At 39.0% G+C, this 19588-nt stretch overlaps 1 protein-coding gene across 3 annotated transcripts in view; it reads left to right on the forward strand.

Moving 5' to 3' along the window:
* LOC113977832 (25-hydroxycholesterol 7-alpha-hydroxylase) overlaps positions 1-19588 on the forward strand; it is a 131167-nt gene that overhangs the window by 73792 nt on the left and 37787 nt on the right. Inside the window, exon 1 of one of the 3 annotated variants that reach the window (XM_027704492.1) lies at positions 7709-7790. The exons of the other annotated variants lie outside the window; for them this stretch is intronic. Within the exon in view, the coding sequence (XP_027560293.1) occupies positions 7726-7790 (65 nt within the window). The 5' untranslated portion in view covers positions 7709-7725. Of the gene's footprint in view, positions 1-7708; positions 7791-19588 lie in introns of those variants that run through there. 3 annotated transcript variants of the gene reach the window in all.

Raw genomic sequence — 19588 nt, forward strand, 5'->3', positions numbered from 1 at the left:
TTGTATTCTCAGAGAACCCAAAGGAAGCATGCTGCTTGCCACTGTAGCAACAACATCCTACATAGGTCATGATAGCCCATCCAACTCCAGCCTCCAAGACTACCGCACATGCTGTTTCAGCTTGTTAGGGGACTAACAACTTTAGCTGAAAGAGTAATAAGCCTTTTATCCTTTAGGCATCAGGTATTGCAGGGGTATGCACATCACGTTTGAACAGTGCCCTCTCCAGTGGGATTGAAAAAGAAACAAAGGAGGAGTGGAGGACAGTTGAGAGGAGAGACCCCAGCAGCCTGGGACAGGGTGTATCGAGCCCTGGATGATTTTGCTTTCTGACTGATTTGGCTGCTCCCAGGGTCGATGCACAGTCTGAAAAGAAAAGGGCTCTGTTGGGGTGGTGGCTCCTGGGGACCCTGCCTCTGGCTGCCTTTAAGCACGCTGTATTTCCTTTTTATTGCACCTGCAAGCAGTACTTGGGAGCAAGACACTAAATTTTGTATACCGTCTGGATGTCAGCAAGCATTGCAAAGAGCGGGGTTGTATTCCAGTTAGGATGCCAGTTTGGCTTAGCAAACTAATGCAAGTGGGACAGAATAGCTCCGGGTTTGTTTTGCTCACTCCAGCACGCTAAGCTGGGCTAAAAATCATTTTCATTTTCACCTCATTTCCTAGAGAAAAAATCCTCCCCATTATTATTTTCTCCTCCTCTCCAAGAGACTGTTTCATTTCGTTGAAAACAGACAGAAAAAAACTTTTGTTTCTAAATTCTTGTTCCTCTAAACCTCATCATGACTGTAAATCCAGGAGTAGTGGTGTAATAGGTTTTGGGCCATGCTTTCAATCTTATAAGATGGACACAGAAACCCACCTTAAACATTTTTCTTCCATTTTTGACTTCACAAGAAATGTGTGATATTTCTGCATTTGGTAGCATGTTGTTAAATTTGTAAGGCGGATCACCAGCATCATGTTTATGGGCGGAGTTCATGATACGTTTCTGATATGTCCATCCTTGGATCCAACATTGACTTCAGTAGAAAGTTTCGCCTTCCTGACTTTTGGCTGTTGGTATATGGTAAAAATACAACTTTCAGCAGTTCCAATGCCTCCCCATGTCTGCTAGTTTCCTGGATCCTGGATATTTTACTTGAAATATAGGGACTCGTGTCAGAAAGGAGAGATTGAGAGGGTGACGGGACAGGGCAAGGGGTGGCTGCATCCATACGGATGTCAGCAAAGTGCAGAGCAATGCCACATGCCAGAAAATACTGCAACTACCTCTTGCATTTTGTATAAGCAATTTTCCAGTCTGTTGTCTTCTGTCAAATGCAATGTTCTGAGACATTTAAATAAAATAAATATTGCTGTTGAGATATATTTAGAACCATGTGAAATTTCTCTAGTGAAACTCCCAGCCAGGCAAAACATGCTGGCTTTCAGGTTTATGTACCACTTGAAGCTTTGTCTGGATTTGTCAAAGAGGTTGTTCTTGAAATCTGTCAGTGAAGGTGGGCTGCTTTCCCAAGGAGGCAGTCAGAGGCCCTGCCTGCCGCTACGGATGCTGCCGGAAGATTTAGGCAAACCAGGAGTGGGTCCAGGTGAGCCTCAGAATAGAGCTGAGTTTCTCACAGATGGCAGGTCAAAAAAGCAAATGATGAGAACAGGCTGCTGATAGAAATTGAAATGGAGGTTTGCATAAACCTCCCACCCCTGCTCATTGTAATCACTGAGCTTTCACATTTGCCTGTCTTCCCAGATGTACATTGCTTATCTAATGAGGATGAGTGTTGGTGTCACGAGTACTGGCACACATGGGGACTGGCCAAGGCAAGAGTAGGTGCGTGGAAATCCCCCAGAGGTGGGGTGAGAACCTGATGGAATGGAGGCCATGATGGGGCCCTGGGGCAGGGTGGCCTGCCCCTGGCTTGGGCATCCAGCTTCCTCCCTCCCTCTCCTCTAGCCAGCACAGGGTTGCTCCCAGAACATTGCCTCTGCCCTGTGGAGTCACCCTCGCTCTAAAGTGCTTCTGTTTTGCCCCCTGGGGTGCAGTTGGGTGAAGCACACCTGCTCAGCTGTAGCCCTGTTAGGTGTGCACGTCCCATTTCTCTGGCTTTGGGAAGGGAGGCTGGCAGCACAACAGTTTGGCAGGCTGGGACCACTGGTGCTACAAGGCTCCAGTTGGTGACACACAGGCTCCAGTGCACATTTTACTGCACTTTTGCCCCAGTACTAACATCCAGTCAAATGGATTTTGATAAAGCAGCAAGCGGTGTTCTCTCCCTTTTCCTGGTGAAATGGGGAGGGGAGGCTGAGCACACCTTTAAATCACTGTCCTTTCTCTTCATAAGGATCTTCAAAATAATTTCAAAATATACAAAGGCTTTATTACAAAATATATATTTGTGAGGAAGCAGGCAGTTTTGTTCACCACAGTGGTGGTCTAGCTGGGGACGTTATATAATAAGATAAAATTTTAAACGGCATTTAAAATAATTACATACGTTGTTTAACAGCTCTTTTTATTATTATTTTTCAACTCAATAGGGCCCTTCTTTTATTCATTTAGAAGTTAGCCTTGTTTGATAACGTGCTAGGAAGGGATACAGAAACCTTTATTCTTCCAGAGGGTTGAATTCTTTTGTGAGATATGATAGACAAAGCTGGCATCCCTTGTAGAAGATATGTAAAGCCTGTCTCCAGACATTGTGACATTGCTACAGACAGAGTTTGTCATCCATAAATTTACAGCTTATTTCAGTCTATTCATAAATTGACTAAATTTTTTTTTGAAAGAAAAAAATATATATAGGTGTATAAAATACCCAGTTACAGGTTGTGTTCTATTTAGCCCTTGATTGAAACGTATTGCTCCTCAGTATCTTTTAGCTATGAAAATTATAATATGGAACAGAGATTAGAATGAAATTATCATGGCTAGAAGGCATTTACTCAGTGGTGGCAGCCACATAAACCTGAGCCCTGAGAATGATGATAATGCATTAGGTTCTGCATGCCCGATATTATTGCTGTACATTATGTATGTTTCATTTATACTATTTCGCACACACCAGCAACGCTGACAGATAGGTAATTACTCTCTGCGCCAATGAACACTTATCAGTCCCGCCGCTGTTTATTGCAGGGATGAAGTGCGCTTGTCAGTCAAGGTCACTTGTTTGTGTGTCCTTTTTAATAGTTCTTTCACAGTTGTTGAACTTTGCGGGTGATTCTTATGGCAAGCTTTCGTCAGGTTGCTTTACTACATCGCCTGCCTTATTAAAGTCATTTGTATTTATCGCTTTAATTGATAAACAACCAAGTTGCAGGAAGCAAGACTGGAAAGAAGAAGGAGCATATTTTATTGGTCAGCTGATCCACAGGGGTGTTTGGTTATGGATGACCTAAAAAACCAGCATTTTGCAGAGACCCTCAGACCCTGCTGTGCCACCAGCATAAGCTGGTGAAATCTCTTGTGATAAAGATAAACATGAATTTAATGGTAATGGATACCAACACAATCTGCAGACTGCTGTAGGGCTACTGCTTGTGCTTTTTGGTAGAATATTTGCCAGTTCTGAGCAGGGCTCTTATTGTTTGCACCCTCAGGACATGCATGCAATAGACCAAGCCACTTTGCCTTCAAATCAGGGTTTCCTTTTCTGTAAGAAGCGTCACAGAAACTGTATTATTGCATAAAATATGCTTTACAGACTGTGTGTGTGACTCTAAAATTATTTTTTTCCTATTCTTCAAATTAATAGTGTCAAAGGCATTATGGCAAGCCCAAAATTTCTTTGATGACAAAGAAAAAAATCAGAAGCTTTCTCTTTTTCTCTTTTTTTCTCTTTCTCTTTTTTTTCTCTTTTTCCTCCTTTTCCCCTCTTTCTTTCTCTCCTTTCCTTCCTTCCTTCTTTCCTTCCTTCCTTCCTTCCTTCCTTCCTTCCTTCCTTCCTGTTTGCTGCTGAAGCTTTATTAGAAAACAGAATAACCTCTAGGATATAATAATTTTTCCAGTCAAGATAACCGGAGCTATTTCCTTAAGCCTGTAATCACCCTGAGTTTGTGTGTTGTGAGATTTATACTGCAGTTCCTTATTACCAAAGAAACAGTTAGAAAGGATTTATGTAGTGTGTGCAGTGAGTGTGTCTGGAACTTCTGTATGTTCCCAACTTCTGCACTCTGGTTCCTCCTTGGTCCTTATTTGTAGAGGGCACTATTTTGAAGTGGAGACTGAACGTTCAATTAAATGCAAATTTTATTCAGGCATTAAAGCAGAATCACATTCATTCATTAAACTCAAATGATGCTTTTATTTAGAAAAATATATCAGCACATGGTAGCACCACATGCTGCTTATAAATAACTATGGTGATCTGGTTGTGCAAAAGTATATAATTTCATTATTAAAGGATTTAAACTCCTTACAAGGTGCATAGTGTCCATGAATGTTTCACTTAATTTGATTACATCCATAGAAAAAGCATTTCACTTACATGGGAGGCAATGGGTCTCCTGTCTTACGACGCCGTTCTAATGCATTATGATCCCAATCTCACACTTGTGGGTTCCGACTTGGCTGGACGTGTTTAATATTTCGGGTGCCTAAATGCAGATTTGAGCAATTCGGTTTGTTTCTGAATCTAGCCTACCAAGCTTCCACGTTTTCAAACCACTTCCTTTTCTTAGTTCTTAGTTACCAGAGTGTTACAAAGAAAGGGGTTTGATCTCATGTAGATAGCATAGCATTAATTACCCTGACACTAATTAAACTGCATCAAACAAATACCACCGTGTTCCTCAGGGGGACAACAGAAGGCAGTTTAAAATAATTACTGGAGCTTCATGCATGTGTGAAGTTTTCATTACTCTTAGGACACAAGCAAAAGAGATTTGATATCATTAAAATCCCTCCCTTTAGTGTTTGCAAAAAATGACTAAAATTTCCTTGGAGCATATTGATGTCTAAATAGTAGTGATTTCAGTTCTTGAGAATAGTAACTTTTCTTTAAGAATTGTAAGCCTGTGAAGCAGGAACAGGTGTTCCAGTCCACATTCTGGTATGATTATGTATTAGCTTATGTTTGTCAGACCATTTCATTAACCACCCACTGCTATCACATATACATATACTTTGTTCTTTCTGAACCATGAAATGAAATGCATATATCTTCACTAATGCTTGCTATCAATGTAAATGAGAAAAGGAGGCTTATTACCAGTCACTGCTGCTGTGAAGCACACACCTCTGTACAGTTACAGGTAATAAACATCTTTTTGTAAGTAGGAAGCAAGATATATTGAGTTCTGTGTACAGTAAGAAGCAGACATGCCTTCGACCGTACTCCAGTATTAATAAATTGCAATTCCCAGACGTGTAGACATTCAACAGGATATCCTAAAGCACCTTTCTGAATCAGGAGGTGCTATTCCTTTTCATGCTCTTTTATATCTTGCAAATGTTTTGAAGCTAGCAAAACTTTGCTGGTCAGCCATTAATGGGCAGCTCCTACAAGGAAAATTTGAGCATGTTTGCACCACTGAGCAAGTGCCAGTTTCTGCACCAGCTGTTGCCCCTGTCATCAGCTTTATAGGCCCTTTGAAAAAGTCGGTGGAAGAGTGATGTCCCTGCTCAGGGTGGGCGATTGGACCAGACACCCTTTGAAAGGTCCCTTGCAACCCAACCCATTCCATGCAGTTCCTCATGCCACAGACTGGCAAGCAGAGATGACACCAGAGACAGTAAATGAGGACAATGTGGAGTTCCAACCTTCTGCAAATGCTGTACTTTGCTAATGCCTACTTGATTATACAGGAAGCGCCACTTGCCCTTTTCCAAGTTCATGAGTGTGTGTGCTTTGTATTTCCCAATGCTCTAAAAGCCACTGGACCCATTGTGCAGGGTCATTTATCCTCTTCATTTCTAGAAGTCGACACAGTGTTAGTAAACTTCTTTGAATTTAGTACTGATGGCAAGGGCGTATGGTGAAAGGTATGTGAGACAGAAAGCATTTCTAGATCTGCACTAGGTGTAGTGTTCTGAGTGTGTGATTCTTTCTCAAAATTTGATTATGTATGATTTGAATGTATATTGTCATTTATCATAACCTGCTTACTTTCTGGAACCTTTGAGGAGCTATTTAAAAGATTTTATCTGTAATGGAAGGTCCGATTATGCTGGGGATGCTTCTTTTTTTAAATTAAGGTATTGTCTTGAAATTACGAAATCTGCTGCCTGCAATATAACATTGAATTAGGGTTGTGCAATTGACAGACTAAGTAGAGATGATCAAAACTGATTGGAGAGGAAATACAAAATTAATCCAGTTGTAGGATTCTGTGAACCCAACAAACACACGCAACAGAATACTTCTATTTCTTTGGAGCCAGATGGTTTGTCCTATTTTAAGCTGATAGATTCTTCATGCATTTCTTTTGGATGTCATTGGTTTTAACTGCCAGACAGTATCTACTGTTAGAAGTTTCCTTATTCCTGGATTATTTAAAGAGTATTTTTGGCACATTCAAATGATCATACTGTATACCAAGTTAATTTTTCCTTACACTTAGCTCATACGTGAAAAAAGTGTTTATATAATGAAAAAAACCCTCTAAAATGAACAGTTCTTTTTTCCTTCTTTTGACATGATGTTGACAGAAGTCGCTTTGATGTAGTTTAGAGTCATGAATTTTCTATCTGTTCTGTTTTTCCTGGGGCTCCATCTATTCAGACATCCTGATCTGTCATTTTGCAACACTTTGTGAAGTGCTTGACAGATAGCGGTTTTGACAAGTGCTGGACATCAGCAGCAATTCAGAATAAGCAGTGTATATTTCTCCAGGTAAAGTGACAAAACGTCTAAAAGCGTAAGAAGAACTGTACAGTCTTCAATCACATTTAATGTTACAATGCAAGACTTTTTCTGCTTTCTCCATTTATTCTAGTAGCGTGGAGTGGCTCAGAGTTCGGTATCTGCTGGAATTTTGGATTGATAACTTTTCCTTTTCTTTTTGTATTTCCTAATATATGACTAATTTCTCCGATCTGATTAAAAAATGAAAGGGCTTGCTGAGACATATCCAGAAAAATGCAGCACAATTAAAGTTTCATGTAATATTAATTTCGAGGGTCTTCTAGTATTTGACATAAACAATATGTATGTGATCAATTATCTCTGCTTTCGTTATTGTGGTTTGTTGGTGTGTTTGGGGGGGTTTTTGTAATGTCATTTTTTTTGTAATGTCATTTTAAGTCTACAAATATAGCATGTATGAAGAACATAATTTAGGAAAATCACCCTTATTCGTTAATTATTCTGTTTCCTATTCCACTTCCCAAATCCTTTCTTGATGATGGTCTGTGCTATATTACCCATAGGTAATCATAGATTGCATATTTACATTATGTAGTATATTGAAAATGTAAAACATTTCATTTAATTATTCTGCATCTGTATTCACTCAAGAAACAGCTGTTGAAAGTTGAGGGGGATGCAAAATGGCACAGCCTGAAGATGTTCTTGTTCATTCAGCTAACTCCTTTTTGATGTGATACCTACTGGCAGGGTTGTGTGGTGAATTCAACTTCTTTGACAGCCATCAGCCCCACTGACCAGTAGTTTCAGTTTTTGTAGTTAGGGGAAAGATGAGAAAAAATATTTCCATAATTTAGATTTTTTTTTTCAGCTGCTGGATCGAAAGCCCCTGCCAACAGCTATCTAAATCAACACCATGCCAACATGTTCTGTAGTCCGAAGGTCACTCAAACATCTGGCCCCACAGTCTTGTTCTTTAAGGTTTGTCACTGGGCAGCATCTGTTTATAGATTCTTTCTCAACCTCTCTTTGATCACTTTGACAGCAAAAAGAAGCTTCTATCACCCTTGATGTGTTAAGATAAAAATATCAGGAAGATCAGACCATTGTAAAATTTGGTTCAATTTCATATAATACTGTATCTGCGCTTTTAGTTTCTTAAGTTTAGTTGGGTTTTTTTTCTCGACTGAGTTAGAGAGTATTATATATTACTCTCCACTGTTGAGATTTAAAAAAAATATTGTCAGAGCTGATATGTTCAGTGGGAATGTGAAAATGACTACACTAAGCAGGTCTTGCCCAGCTGAGCTTGGTCAGCACTAAAAAAAAAAAAAAAAAGTTTGGAAAGTGAGCAGAGCCGGCATATTTAGCTCTGATCTATTTTGAGTAACGTGTTATCTAACTTCCTCTACCATGTCTGTCCTCTGTACTCCGACAAAGAGTTACCTTTTCATAAAGGTTGATTTATCTCTTATGTCTGTAGATATTTCTCTTATAAATAATCATGGGGAAAATGGAAATATCACTGTTTCCCTTTCCTTTTACTAACTTTGAGTTAACTTTTTGATCTGCCATTGCCAAACAATGTGGAACTTCTTGCTTTATTCCAGACAAGAATAAATAAGCATTCTTTATCCTGGTCTTTTTATTTAAAAAAACATGTGGTAGTGTTTGACAGTATTAGAATGATCATATTCATAAACATTACTGAAGTCTAGTTTGTACCATAATGGAAAAGGTGACTTAGGGAATCTTATGGAGTCTTATGGTCCTATCCTCAGCAAAGATACTTTGTTTGATATGTAACTCAGGGACAGACACAATTGTAATATGAATGCAAAAAACTGCGTGTATGTGGAATTAATTTTTGTTTATGCACCTCCAGAGTTTGTGGCAAACAATGCAGACAGCCCTAGAGTCCTTTGTTACTCCAGGGAATTGTTACAGCATGGTGTCAGTTATTCAGACCTATTCATCTTCATCAGAGAGAGGTCTCTACATGAGAGCCTTATTAAATGTGCACATAAAGGCCTTAGTCCTGTACATCTACCATGGGTAGTTACCTCAGTTCTGTAATGGTGGTTTTATGGATATATATCCATCTGTTAAATAGAAATAAACCACAATCTCATTTCACCTTGACTATTTACAGCCAATAGGTAGCTAAAATTTTTTACCATAATCATCAAGTGTGAGAAAATAATCACATGTAGAAATCAGGAGCAGACACATCTTAGTTGGGTGCTGTCTAGTTTTATAAAATTATACAGGAATGCATATTTCAAGTGGCCCAAGTGAGGGGGCTACATTCCCACTGTTCTCTCAGGTGCAACCATCCTGGGCATTGGGTGCATGTAGCAGTCTCCTCTCAATTGCTGGTAGTGTAACAGGAAAGGGACACCTGAGCAGTGAGGGTCAAGTACTGCTGGCAGATTGGAGCTTTAATTGAAAACTCTGTTTTCCCCAAGAATACAGGAAAGTCATGAAGAGTCTTAGTGCAGAAGCTAAGTTTGAACCCAACACAGGGGAGAGAAGAAAGCCAAGAGGCAGGTACGGGCTCCTTCCCCACCAGAACACGCCACTTCAGAGGTGCTCAGAATGAAGAAGGTAAAACTTAATCCATACTAAACAATGTCCAGTAGCTTTGAGGAGCAGGATGACATGGCCAGTTGATGAGATTTCTAGTTGTATGAAAGAAGGGAAAGGTCGATCTTCAGAGATATTTTCGGGAAGAAGTGACAACATTTTGTTATAATCTAATATGCAAAGAAGGCCAACCCTAAGACTGTAGATCTGAAATATACAGAGGGTAGGCGCTTCCATAGTAACTGTGAAAGAGATGTAGGCTTTGAATTTAAATTTCAGCTAGCACATTTAATAGTGTATGAACTGTTTAGGATAGATTATTTCAGAGTAATTCTGCATAGGATCTTCCTTTCTGTTAGAGCAATCTTGTGACACGGGTCAGTTGCACAATCCTACATTTTCCGAGTTCTCCTATCTCTTACTTCATGTCATGATGCTTTCTTGGCAGTTTCTTTTTCTGCGTAATCTTTCAAGTCCTATGAGGAGAGGCTGAGGGAACTGGGTTTGTGTAGCCTGGAGAACAGGAGGTTCAGGTGAGACCTCATCACTTTCTACAACTACCTGAAAGGAGGTTGTAGCCAGGTGGGCGTCGGTCTCTTTTCCCAGACAACTAGCTGTAGGACAGAGCCTTAAGCTCTGTCAGGGGAGGTTTAGGTTGGATATGAGGAAGAAATTTTTTCAGAGAGTGTAATCAGACATTGGAATGGGCTGCCCAGGGAGGTGGTGGATTCACCATCCCTGTAGGTTTTTAAGATGAGACGGGATGTAGCACTTAGGGCCATCATCTAGTAACCACAGTGGTGTTGGATTAAGGGTTGGACTTGATGATCTCATAGGTCTTTTCCAACCTGGTTGATTCTATGATTCTGTGACTTTATGGAAGTATGGGCCTTTTCATGTGCCTTACTGCTTTTAACTGTACGTTACTCAATCCCCAGCATCCTTCCTCCTTTAGCTCTCCTTTCCTTTGTAGCAATATTTTACCTATCCTCCTTGTCTGCTATAATAAAATTTCATTGTTGTAGAGCTGAATTAGCGAAAACAAGTCTTAAACACTTCCATTCACTTACAGACAGTATTTGGCTCAGGAAATATGAAGGAGACGACATAAGAAAGCAAAGACTGTTCAGTGGGAATTTTGCCTCATAAACTTTTTGTAGAACAGCTGCAGATGGTATCACCTGCAAGAATCAGATGGTTAGTCCTATGCTAACATCAGAAAGACATAGGCACTTTCTGAGAAAAATAATGCAGATTTGCACAGGAGAAACCCTGCTGTACCCTCTGAGGTTAATTGTGGAGAGTTGTTCTTGGAGGTGGTACAGTTTTGAGCAGCAGGAAGGCTGCATGTTAGTGGTAATTGGACTGAAAGATGATATTAGCTAGAAGTAAGAGTCTTTACATAACCCACAGTTGCTTAGTTTTAAGATGAACAAGTAAATAGTTGTACAGAAGCTCTCCAGGAATACAAGAACCTGAAAGAAAGGGAAGAATCAGGTAAATCCTATTTCTTATGTAAGGCTTAATATGGTTAAAACTTCAGGCAAAACTTGAACTGATAAGTAAAAAGCTAGATAGGAATGAGTTTATATGAATAGTAACATTGTGAGCAGTACAGTGAGCGTACACATGAAAGCAGTACAGTTTTCAGCACTACAGCTGCAAGATGAGACCTCTGTTTCACTAGTTGCAAAAAATCTTATATTAGCTTGTGCTTTTTTATGTAGTATTTTTCTTTCACAGGTAGACTTTTATCATGTGTTGATACAGAATGAGCAAGCTTTTGGTCTATAAGCACACATGAATGAAGACTGTGTATTCTCTTGTGTCTGCTTCTGGCTTTTTTCCTCCACTCTCCAAGTCAGAAACATGTTTTATTAACATTTTGTGTTTGTCATTTCAGGTTTAAAGGTAAGAATGGTCAAGATGAGACTAACACCTCCCTTAGCTGGATTTCCTGTTGACTCTAAGGCCAGAAGCAAATATGTGCCAGGAAGTCCATGGCAGGAGAAACATACATAGAAACGTGCCTTTTGCATCTTGCAGTTTCTGTGAATCAGAGACTGAGAGGTTGTCTGGCCTATGAGCAGTATTTTTATAATTTTAGACTTTCCACTGGTGGATTTCACTGGGTGGTGATAATTTTGAACTTTTAGTTTCTACAGTAGTTTCCACAGACACACTGCCAGGCTCTAGTTAAAGGACAGTCCTTTAAAAACTATGAGGTCTGGACCAACTTGGATAAGGCACTGCTGCCTTGTCCCCAGAGTTTGGCATTTTTATTTCTCTTGTTTTCTGTTTTCCCAGGTCTTTGTGTGACTTCCAAATCTATTATTTTCTTCTTCAGTTTGATGTTCCCCTTTGTTTTGTTCTTGATCCTGTTCTCCCACTTCTCTTACCTTCTTCCCTCTCCAGGAACTTATCTCAGACAGCTCAGCCCAGCTGGCTGGTTGGGAACATGTCTGCTGCGTTCTCACACGATAGAGGTGGGACCTACTAGGTGAGCACAGGATGTTGCAGGCACATTGTACATAGAGCCATCACAACCAACAAGCGTTTCTCTGGTGGACTGAGGATGTTCTGGCGCTTAGAAAACAGTCATTTTAGTGGGATTATCAGCTCCATTTTTGAGTCAAGAAGTGCTTCTAATTAGGAATCGTGTGTCTTTAATGTGGCAGTTATGTCTTCAAAATGAGTTGCTGGCATTGTTCTGTGTTGTCTGGGAGCACAACTGGTTTAAAGCCCCTAGGAAGATGTGCCTGACTCACTGGCTGCAAGGCAGATTTGAACTGATGGCTGATGTTTGTTTTCTGTGATGAAACTTCCCATAGATGATATTGAAGGCTGATGAGCCTTTCCAAGGCAGACAGGAATATTTTATGTAAAAAAAAAAATGGACTGAGTGCAGTACAAAAAAGCATATTACAGAGGCTATAAGTATTTTGCTACATTTCTTGCACAAACAATGAGACTCATAACTGTTTATGCCACCTGTAATTAAAAATGAGATAACCCCAGCAATTTGAGAAAGTCTTATATGATTAATATCCATTTCCTAGTTGCTTGCTGCAGTGAAAGATAATTAATTGTAAAGACATTTTTAGAAGCAGCGCAATAATCTTCTCTAACCAAAAGCAAATGTTTAAAAAGTAAGAAAATTGATAATGCAATTAATTACGTGGATATTACAGTAATCTAACCTCCTTGGTAGAAAGTTGGTGCCTAGGGACAGTATTATCCACACGTTAAATTGAAATGAACAATAACATTCTCTTTGTCATTGCAGTCTAGGAAATGGCAGATGTAGCATAGCTGCAGCCCTACAGACTTGCCTAGGTTGAGATTTCAGAGCAGTTCTTGAAAATGCAGATCTATTCACAGACGGTCTTTCTCTAGATATCCCAAAAGGATGTTTCAGATACAGATTTTAAGACTTACCCTAAATGTATTCATAGGTTCTGCATATAAAATTTATCAGTGCTCTGGAATTCCACAGATGGATTTGTATCTACATGATGGGTTAATTATTGTGTCCACCTGCTTTTGAGTTTGAACCTGTGTTTTAAATACACTAGTTCCACAAGTAAGCATTCCTTGAACATGGATTTTAGCTAATTGTAAACATTATATTTCAAACTTAGCCATGTTGTTTCCAAAACAAATGTTAATGACAGAAATAGTAAACATAAACACTTATTTTTAAAATGCAGATGTACAAGAAAATAAATATATTGTTAATAGTAGATATGGAAAATAATGCAGTTACTGCAAACTGTTGTGCTGAACATTTTCTTGAAGGACTGTAAACTCTTAACCAATTGGGTATATGGTTATAATTTACCTACAATATTTTCCTAATATTACAGATGGCAGTAGAAGCTCAAGATTAAATTACTTATCTGGTTTTCAATTAGACTTCAACAGGTTGCTTATAATATAACAAGAAAATGAGCATTTAAAGTCGTATGAGTTGTAACCGTAAAATGATAATGCACAAGTAGGTAAAATACAGCACTGATAGTAAGGAAAATGGCAAGAATTGAATTAGCTCTGTATAGGTGTGTGTAATAATGTGTTATTTGTACTATGAATGTATGCTTTGTTGTTTATTCATTATAAAGGAGAGAGGTCAATATGAGCTTTATTAGTAAAAATGAAGAAACTTAATGTATCTATTTTAAGTAGTAGAAAAAATTTGAAGTGAAATGAAATCATAAAATATAGAGGGATAAAAGGAAGTTTTTGTGTTTGATGTGTTGGTGTTGATTTATTTGTACGTATATATACAGAGACATATATTTCTCTAATCTTAAGTCTCTAAGCAAACCATGAAGTGTCTGCTGTGTGATTCTCTTTTCTGTGGATAATCGATATGCTGTTCAGAGGAGGAGTGTGATGTGCCAGGCAGTGCCCTGTTGTTGGGATGCAGAGCAGCAGAGGCTCAGAAGCTGAAGACAACATAAAGAAGTGGAGATTTATGAAATAATTGCTCTGTAAGAATTTTGCTGTATGAGTTTTGAGCTTGATATCTAATTTCTGCTGTATTCCAACTGACTTCATCTTGGGGCATGCACCGTATGTTTTGGGCTCTGCCTCTACCTAGGAGATATCTGCACTTGCGGGAGCTCCTGTGGGTTTCAGCAGGTATTGGTCAAGGGAACTTGTGATTCTTCTTGTTGAAATGGGGCCCAAACTAAAAAAAAGGGGTAATTTTTTACCCTTATTTGGAAACCATTCCAGATTCATGGATTCAGTAAATGACATCAAGCTCGTTCTTAGTTTCTTTTTGTAGTCTGTGTATGGCCTGGCCTTGGGCTTGAGTCAAGATGACAAGCTAGCAGAACTGTAGCAAGACATGGCAGTGTGAGCAGAGTGCATGTTTCAGACAGTGCTGTCCATCAGTTTGATCAGGAGGTTGTCACCTGCAGCAGGCATTCAGAGGTAGATACATTTAATTTCATTTTCCTTACAAAAACATTTAGCGCAAGAACTCTTCCTGCTACACGAGCATCAGATCACATGAAAATAAAAGTAAAACAAACAAAAAACCAAAACAAAACCACAAACAAATGCCAAACAAAAAAAAAACAACAAAAATCCGTCTTTGAACATGTAGATCTCTAGTCTGCAAATAGCTGCACACTTAATTCTACAGTGTGGTTTGAATTAAGCATTTGCTTGTGATCTGCAGGGTTTGGAGCCCTGTACTGCATAGTGCTTAATTTTGTTGCTGGTGTGTTAAGACCACAATATTCTAAAGTGCGTGTCCTGAATTATATAATACTACTGAGCACCCTTTCTAATTTTCTTAATGCTGTGAGTCATTCAGCTTCTGGGCATTAGTTAAGTTGTTACATAGATGATTTGCCTCATAATTGTAGAGAGTTTTGCTGCCTTGTTTTTCTCTTTTTCTTTGGCAAACAGGATTGTTTCAGTAGTGGTAATAGAGTTGCCCGTTGCTATTGTGAGTTTAGCCAGCTGTGAAGCTGCACTTATGTTTGTTATTACCCTGCACTTCGTTATGAAATGCAGCCTATTAATTATTTCGCTAAAATTTAGTCACTGGGCCCAATCCTGGGGGACATTCCACTTTCTCCTGCTGCCTTACATTTCTGCTTATTTTAATGGCAGTTCAGGCAGTTTCTTTACGTTGATGTGTAATTTCCCTTGGCTGTCACTGCCTGTTCCTTCTAGATACTTCAGTCAATATTTTCCACTGTTGATTAAATTCATATTTCTGCTCAGGAGCTGTTATTGTAACTTCTGATCCCTTATTTCCTCCTCAGTGCTATAGTAGAACATTGAGGCATACAGGGATGGAGGTCAGGGGTACAACACTTCTGATTCGTTGTGGAGCAGCTTTACAGAATAATACTCATTATTAAGCATTAAAACATTTGACCTGTAACTCTCCTTGGTTACTGGATTTGACTTAATAACTCTATTTTGATTTTTTTTTCCTTTGGCTCTGGTTGGTATTGCAGTGGACTTGTTGGGAAGTTAATAGCTATCATGTCAATTTTTATTTTCAAAATGAAACAATGCCCCCTGGTGCTCTAGGATTCGAGAGGTCTGATTTTACAGTCAAAATAAAAATAAAATAAAATAAGTTCTTTTCAGACAGATACTTATTATCCCTAAATCTTCCAACTACTACTCAAATGCTGTCACTGTCACTCACAGGGGATGGGGAAGAACTCTTATCAGCACTGAGCAACAAAGAGAAATCACAAGGAGAGTAACGGGGAATAAAAGCAAATTACAAAAGAAACATGCGTCCATTAGGCAGGGTAAAAGCAAATTACAGAAAAGAAAAATAAAGTGAGAGGGTTAAGACAAGAAAAAGTCTAATGATAGAACAGTCAGAGAAAAGTCAAATTAAAACTGTCTACTTAATGGAATGTAAAATCTAGATAGTGATAGAGAAGAAGCAATAATATTAAAAAATGGAAGTACTTTTTTATGAAAAGATTGTATTTAACAAAGGTATTATAGAAGAAAAGGACAAAAAGGGTTTGAAAAATATGCAATGAAGAGCATTAAATTAAAATGGCAAGTCTAAAAAGGAAGATGATATAGAAAGTATATATAAGTGCATGAACGCTACAGGAATTAGTAGAATAAATGTAGTTTGATATTTTCTATGCATTAGAAAATAGATTATTGATGCAGAAATTTAATCCAAAGTCCCATCAGAGTTAAAATGTAAGCAAAGCTGATAAGCAATGAAAGGAAATAGTTGATCTCTCTTCAGTTTAGCCTGTTACTAGCATTTGATTCCCTAAGAATTAAGATGCTAAATTACAAAATGATTCTTGATGGGCATGGCACGCATGGGAACCACAAGAATGTTGCTTGTCCTGGTTGCAGACAGCAAACTCCAGCACAGCATGCCTTCTCACAGCCTCACAGCTGACGGGAGCCTCAGCTTTGGAAGACCAATCAATAGAGCAGAGACTGCCATAAATCACCATCTCAGATGGAGCACAGGGCTATGAATGCTACCAGAACTATCTATAAAGCCAAAACAGACTCACACGAAAAAAAAAAGAAAGCAGAAGAAAGGAAAAGGAAACCACCACTTGCTGCAGCTGCAAGATGTGTAAACAACCCGTGCTTTCAATTTTTTTTCAGTCAAAGACAGAGATAAAATAGCACAGCTCAGAAGCGGGGATGACTGAAATGGCTTTAAGGTAGCTTTATGTTCCCACAGTCCTGGAGCAGCAATGAGTCAGTCAAGTCCCTCACTGTAAGTTAGAATAGCCTGAAGGGTGCTCTAAATCATCCTGGCTGCCAGTGACCCTGCAACAGCAGAGAGGGGTTGCTGGGGCATAGTAAAGTCTTGGCTGCACTTCCTTTGGCCATGTCCTCTAGTCTGTCCAGAGGAGCCGTTAGGGGTGGGGGTGGGGGGGATGAGGGGGAATTGGGGGAGAAAAAGAGAAGGGAAAGCACAGAAATAGCTGTGATGCCTGTTCTGCTGGAAGACCCCTGCTTCTGCTGTAGCTGGCAGAGGTCCAGTGGCTGGCTGTGGTCAGAACTGATCCCACCACAGGCAAGAAAAATTCTGTGACTGGGCCATGGCCAAGTGCAGTGGTAAGATTTGGTTTTGTTAATCTGATTTTCAAAGGCATTTTTTGAGAGTTCTTCAGATTATGTAGAGTCCTTTTTCTCTGGGAATCTCATCTGATCATGACTGGTTTGTAGCTCCTACAGACTGGTGGGTGTTCATATTCTGTGACCACTGCGGTCATTTTGTTGTTTACCAGTGTTAATGAGATATTATCCCTACCAGTATCATTTGGCCTAGCAATGCCAATATCTTAATGAATACTCTTGTGTAGATTTATACCATTGAGTCTAGCTATTTATTTTAATTTGGTTTTTATTTACCTGCTCTTATAAACTAAAAACATAGCCCAGTTTGGGAGAAAAACATGAGACTGGGATTTGATTTTTTTTTTCTTTTAAGAGGAAAATTCTAGATATTAACAACTAATATTAGCTACCGGTTATCCTAACTCCAAACATTTGCATTTTGAATTTGGATGCTTTGATGCTGTTGTCGGTCACCTCCCAGGTGGTGATGGAAGCTGCGGTTAAGAGTGTAATTTGTTTCCAAACTCTTCTGTAATATCCCAATCTTGCTACTTCGGTGTGAATAAAATTTTTGTGGCTTAGAAGATCATGATGCTTTTCAAGCCAAAGGGCATACATTCTGAAACCTTCCCTTTCTCTCACTAAACAGTGAACAGACCCACCTTACTAGTGGGTAATCAGAATTGGAATGTTATTGAACTGATTAGTAACAATAGGTTATTGAGTGGGCTGTTAGAGGAGATCCTGCAGCAGAGGCAAAATATTATCCCTTTTAATAATTCCTTAAAAGCTTTCACGAATTTTCATTTTCAGTAAAGTGGGTATTTCATGATGTGCAAGAGAAGGAGAGTGATGTTTTGAGGTACTGAGCAAGACCATTTCCATATACAATGGAAAGATTATAGTTTGTACTTCCAAATTTATTTTAATGAAAGTGTGAGGAGGTACCCTCCCCACTGACCAAATCTCTGTGAAGGCAGAAGTAGGAGGTCATGGACATTCCATTCACTACTGTAGTTATCTGAGACAAAAGGATACGATCCCTTGACAAGCAAACGGTAGAGGAGTGGTAGTTTGTAACCACAGGTGTGGTGTGCATGTGAGGGAGCACAGATGCTATAATTAAATTTAATGCTGTTGGTACTATAGCTTATAATGTCTTGGGTTTTCTGATAATTTAGAACAGAAATTTTTAAAGGAAAAAAGAAATATATGTGTGTTAGTTGGATTTATGTCAACACTGGTTGACACAGTCAGCAGCTGAAGACTAGATCTTCAGGGTGTAAATTCATTTAGTGCAGTTGATGCCAGGAGAGCTGTGTCAGACTGCAGTACTTTAAGCTCTGTCCTGAGGACACCCAGTACCATCAGCAGGAACCTCATACACAGAATCAGTAGAGTTCCTTGGAAAGGATTCAGTTCTTTCCTGCCAGGAGCTCAGCACCAGCAGTGGTCCTGAAGATCTAGTGCTGCCAGAAGAGACACATAACCTCTGTCTGTTGCCTTTAATCACAACTGAGAGAAAAACTGTTTTGTGTTATCTTTGAGTCTGAAAACTGCTAACATCCCAAAATATTGAAGATGATCTGATTCTGTGCGATTTCCCTGTTGCTGTCTTCTCCCTGGCCTTTTTAGGTAGGACAGATTGCAGCAATTCATGCTGGTGTTTGGGAGATTGTTCCAGTCTTACCTGTGACAGTCCAAACACAAAGACCTTCCTACAATGGTGAGCATTTCATCCCATCCACAGTATTGTCTTAAATATACCTGTCAGTTCACCAGGTCAAGCAGTCATTGAAGCTAGTTGTGGTTCACAAAACAGAGCAGAATTTTTGGTACTTGGAGGAAGTGGTGCAAACTGGATATGCTCTGCACTTCCAATTCATGTGTAGGGCCACACTGGACAATACTTGAGATATATTCCTTTGCGTGGAAAAGCCCTCTGAGTAGGTATGTCTGATTTAGCAGCAGGATGGAGCTGAAATCATGTCCTGACATGCAAGTATTTTGGATTATTTAATAACTTAATTTTTCCTGGAGGACTGATGGCTTAGTCTGTCATTTATTTGTTTGAGATATTTTATGATCTGATGATTTCTTCTCACATATTTTAATCAGGCATATTATGTATCATTGTTGCTTTATGTTTTCTATTACTGGGGATTAATTTTTCACACAGTATCTTCACTTAATTATATAACACAATCACATGTGCATCTGCATGAATAGGAAGAACCTATTCTAATTTAGCCATTATATATTATGGTATCTTGGGTTTTCCAGTAAAAATTCCCAAGCTTTTGTTTTAGCATAACAATAGTCATATTCATTGCTTCTTACATTATAACAAAAGCACTCAGATGTCAGTTCATAGATTGACATAATCAGCTTTGTCTCTTAATTAGAAAAGAGAATAAAGCTGCTTAGGGGTGTCAATAAAATGACAGATGTATCATTAACAGAAGGCTACATTGGATCAGAATGGTGCAAATACTTGGAATTGAAATGTTAAAAATTTTTACTGATAACCTTTCATTTCTAATTTTCATTTTCTTTTTTTTTCATGATTGAAAAATAGCAAAGGTACATAATACTGC

This window comes from Neopelma chrysocephalum, unplaced genomic scaffold (assembly GCF_003984885.1).
Source record: "Neopelma chrysocephalum unplaced genomic scaffold, ASM398488v2 Primary Assembly neopelma1_22, whole genome shotgun sequence".
Taxonomy (NCBI): domain Eukaryota; kingdom Metazoa; phylum Chordata; class Aves; order Passeriformes; family Pipridae; genus Neopelma; species Neopelma chrysocephalum.